Below are 4,163 nucleotides of genomic sequence, written 5' to 3' on the forward strand. Positions count from 1 at the left end.
TGTGTGTGTGTGTGTATGTGTGTGAGAGAGAGAGAGAGAGACAGAGAGAGAGAGAGACAGAGACAGACAGACAGACAGACAGACAGACAGACAGACAGACACATGGCTAAGCTGGCTGGCTAGCAAGCCCCAGGGTTCCATTGTTCTGTGTCCACAGCACCAGGATTACAAGTACATGCACCAATACAGCTGGCTTTTTTATGTAAGTACTGGGCCTGAGCTCAGCCCTTCAAGCTTATACAGCAACCGCTTTACCAACTAACTCTCTCCCAAGTCCTTAAGCAAACTTTAATGGAGGAGGTAAACATAACTGAATCTAAGCTGGTAAAAACAGGGGCTCCCAAGACAACAGCACCTGAGAAGGAATTTGTTGTCATTGGCAGGATCTCACATAGCCCGTGTTAACATGTAATGTTCAATGTAGCTAAGGATGAACCTGAGTTCCCCACCCTCTTACTCCCAGCTTTTTCTCAGGATTCAGTTTTTAGCTTGAGGAAAGAAACACACTGCTTGGAGGCTTAGGGATTAGTACTGCCAGGCAGTGGTGGCGCACATCTTTAATCCCAGCACTTGGGAGGCAGAGGCAGGCAGGTTTCTGAGTTCGGAAAAACTAAAAAAAAAAAAAAAAAGGGCTAGAGAGATGGTTCAGCGGTTAAGAGCACTGACTGCTCTCCGAAGGTCCTGAGTTCAAATCCCAGCAACCACATGGTGGCTCACAACCATCCGTAATGAGATCTGACACCCTCTACTGGTGTGTCTGAAGTCAGCTACAGTGTACTTACATATAATCTTTAAATAAAAAAAAGGATTGAAAAGGATTCATACTACCTGTGAACTACAGAACATTAAAACCAGTCACCCATGGGACTGTCTACATAACCCAAAGTACATGTGCACAGGGCTTCACAGGCCTACACAACGCCAAAGAGCTCAGACACACCCAAGAAAATGCCCATGGCCATCCATGAAACTACTCCCATCGAGGCTGTCTCATTAAACACTAAGAACTGGAAGGGAAGTCTAGCTTTGTGAGTTTGTCTCACAAAGGACTCTTGATTCCCCAGGCTTACGAGGATGAGCCATCATATGCAGCTTAATCTAGTGCTCTCCCAAACTTGCTTAAAATCCTTTCTACAAATATGTGAATACACACACTGGTGCTTAGAGCGGAGTTAAGAGATAGTTATTTGAGAAAGGATTGCTAGAAACCTGCTTTTTTTATAAAGGTTTCACTCTGTAGATACCAGATGGTTCCAGATTATTTTCTGAGTACCTTCTTCAGCAGAAGTCCCCAGGTGAAAAGTCTTGATCTTTTCCATGGCTCAAATACGAATGCACAATTTCTCCTTTGGGAGAAGATCATGCTGGAAACAGTGCCGTATAAGTACCATTACCTTTTCTGGTGAAAAACTCCTTGGGATATTCCCCAACATAGCGCATTTTCCAGGGATTTTCCCCAGCAGTTCAATGATCAATGCTATGTGATCTGCAATGGGAAACATTGCCAGCAAAACACAAACACACGACAGTTTAATCAGTACCTTGCATGCAGACATGCTTACTGCCCGCACAGACAGAAACGGAGCATGGCCCAAATGGCCTCTGTCCAGCTCATTCAGAACTCAGAGCTAAGGACACCCAGCTGTCCCTGGGCACCAAGAAGGGCCCAGTGTTCAGAGTGAGCACATCACAGCCCAGACTCAGTCTTCAGTCAGCATTTATACCAGCACAGATATTCTGCTCGGCTGCTTTTGGAATTTAGAAGAACTGCTTTGGTCACATTAACGCTGCTGCTGCTGCAGCGGTTCCATTTCTGTCTGCATCGTGGCACATTTCAAAGAGAAAGGGTACTACCTCTGCGATTGAAGAATTCCCGAGAATATTTTCCAGACAGAGCAAAGTGCCTTGGGATACTGCCTAGCAGCTCTATGATGTGGGCTATGTGGTCTATGAGGAGAGAGCAAAAGGGACATGGGAATGGGGAGGGAGAAGAGGGAAAGGGAAATTAGTAAACTCAGAAATCGATTCAAATCAACAATGTCTGCAGCACATCCATGCAGAGGTCTGTGGGACTGGCAGGCCTCAGACACCAACTGGAGCATCAACAGTGGCTGACACCAGCGAACCCCAGGCCACCCCAGCTTTGCAAGCAAGGAAGAATGGAGATGGTCAGCTTTACAGAAGGAATTCAAGCCTGAATTCCCTGGTTTTCAACTGAGCTCCCAAACAGGACAGCAAAATGGGCAGCAGAACTATGGACAAAGTAACCACAGAGAGGCCTGGACCTCAACAGTCAGTCCTCACCCACCAGTTGGGTTCCTCCGACCAGGAAACCAGCAAAGCTGTGTCAGGTGGGTACTGTCCAGTTACTGGCACTGAGGGCGCTTCCAGCTCAAAGGAAAAGCATCTGAATTTGGTGTTTGAAAACCAAAGCATGGCTCTTTCAGTAAATAATGCAAACAGAACTCTCTGTTCTGGCGGAGCAGGCCCACATCAGGGGACTCAGCAGGCAGCCAGCACTCACCTTCATCTCTGGAATAGTCTTCCCCAGAATGCGGTTCAAACAAATAGTCTCCTGTGGCCAGCTCAAATGCCTAGGACACAACAGATAACATGCTGAGCACCTCAGAGATGGCTCAAGAGGAAGCCTAGGTCTGCTGAGGACCAAGGCAGACCAAAGTACATCCCAGGACTATCCAACCCCTAGTTTTCTTTTCTTACAGAAAAGTTCACAGAAACTGCAGGGGTATTTCCATGTCTTCTAATGGGAGAGTTACGGATCTCTTTGCACAGCAGCAAGTAGAGCCAAGCTCCTAGAGAGGGAGCAGCGGCTCTGCTGGCTGCACATTGCAGCATCTACCCAGAGTGCACGGGTCTACCCAGAGCACAACAGGGTAGGGTTAGGACCTAAGCAGGCCCATGTGCAGCCGAGGTCCCTTAGAGCAGGTGCCTTGGTGCTTTCCCAACAGGCTGAGGATCAAGGTCCAGCATGTTGTCATCATTTCATTCATCTCTGACTCGAGCAGAACAACACCTAGAAACAAGAGGCCCTTCCCTTCCACCACATGCAGCAAAGCCTACTGCAGGCCCTCTGTAGAAGCAGGGAGCACCACGCACACTGCCACCCACTCCCCGCCCCACCCCGGTACTTCAGGGTGGAGAGACGCCCACTCAGTTTCACTACTGAAACTTTGCTCAGCACCCCATTTTGTAAGATGTACAAAGACAGCAATCATTATCATGCTGATGACCAATTTGTCTTTTAAAGGTTAACTCCCATTTCTAGTTTCTCCCATACTTAACGCTGCTGTGGTAAAGCTCTCCCTGTGCCCCTCTCTAGTTTTGTGTTCGTCCATTTCATAACAGCTACTTCTCATTGCTCTACAGTGAGATCATCAGATACATTCTCATTAAAAGATAATTATTTTGAATAGCACTTGGGTTTCTACTGTAGTGTTTAAAGAAGGCTATCAATGAACTTATTTGTAAAAAAGAAAAGAAAGAAAGAAAGAGAGAAAGAAAGAAAGAAAGAAAGAAAGAAAGAAAGAAAGAAAGAAGGGAAGGAAGGAAGGAAGGAAGGAAGGAGGAAAGGAAGGAGGAAAGGAAGGGAGGGAGGGGCTGGAGAGATGGCTCAGCAGTTAAGAGCACTGACTGCAATTCCTAGCAAACACATGGTGGCTCACAACCATCTGTAATGGGACCTGATGCCCTCTTCTGGTGTGTCTGAGAGAGCGACAGTATACTTACATATACAAAATAAATAAATCTTGAAAGAGAGAAAAAAAGAAAGAAAGAAAGAAAGAAGGAAGGAAGGAAGGAAGGAAGGAAGGAAGGAAGGAAGGAAGAAAAAGAAAGAAAGAAAGAAAGAAAGAAAGAAAGAAAGAAAGAAAGAAAGAAAAAAGAGAGAGAGAAAGAAAGGAAGGAAGGGAAAGAGAGAGGGAGGGAGGATGGCTAAGAAGTTAAGAGCACTGGCTACTCTTCTAGAAGACCAGAGTGCAGGCCCCAGCACCCATGTGGTGGGCTCACAACCATCTGTATTTCCAGTTCCAGAGGAGTTGATACCATCTTCTGGGCTCCATGGAATCTGCCTGCATGTGGTACATACATATTCATGCAGGCAAAGCATCCATACATATAAAATTTAAAAATATATATTTTTTTTT

The 4,163-nt window shown here is 46.1% G+C and overlaps 1 protein-coding gene across 14 annotated transcripts in view; it reads right to left on the reverse strand.

Moving 5' to 3' along the window:
* Window positions 1–4,163, reverse strand: part of Srpk2 (SRSF protein kinase 2) — a 196,586-nt gene that overhangs the window by 8,879 nt on the left and 183,544 nt on the right. For all 14 annotated transcript variants that reach the window (XR_004121459.1, XR_004121458.1, XM_031380115.1 and 11 more), the window contains 2 exons: window positions 2,525–2,594; window positions 1,855–1,947 (listed from right to left, as the gene is read on the reverse strand). Coding sequence is in view for 12 of the 14 variants with exons in the window: in XM_031380115.1 (XP_031235975.1) it covers window positions 1,855–1,947; window positions 2,525–2,594 (163 nt within the window). In the remaining 2 variants the exon portion in view is untranslated. The remainder of the gene's footprint in view (window positions 1–1,854; window positions 1,948–2,524; window positions 2,595–4,163) is intronic.

This window comes from Mastomys coucha, unplaced genomic scaffold, assembly GCF_008632895.1.
Source record: "Mastomys coucha isolate ucsf_1 unplaced genomic scaffold, UCSF_Mcou_1 pScaffold19, whole genome shotgun sequence".
Lineage (NCBI taxonomy): Eukaryota > Metazoa > Chordata > Mammalia > Rodentia > Muridae > Mastomys > Mastomys coucha.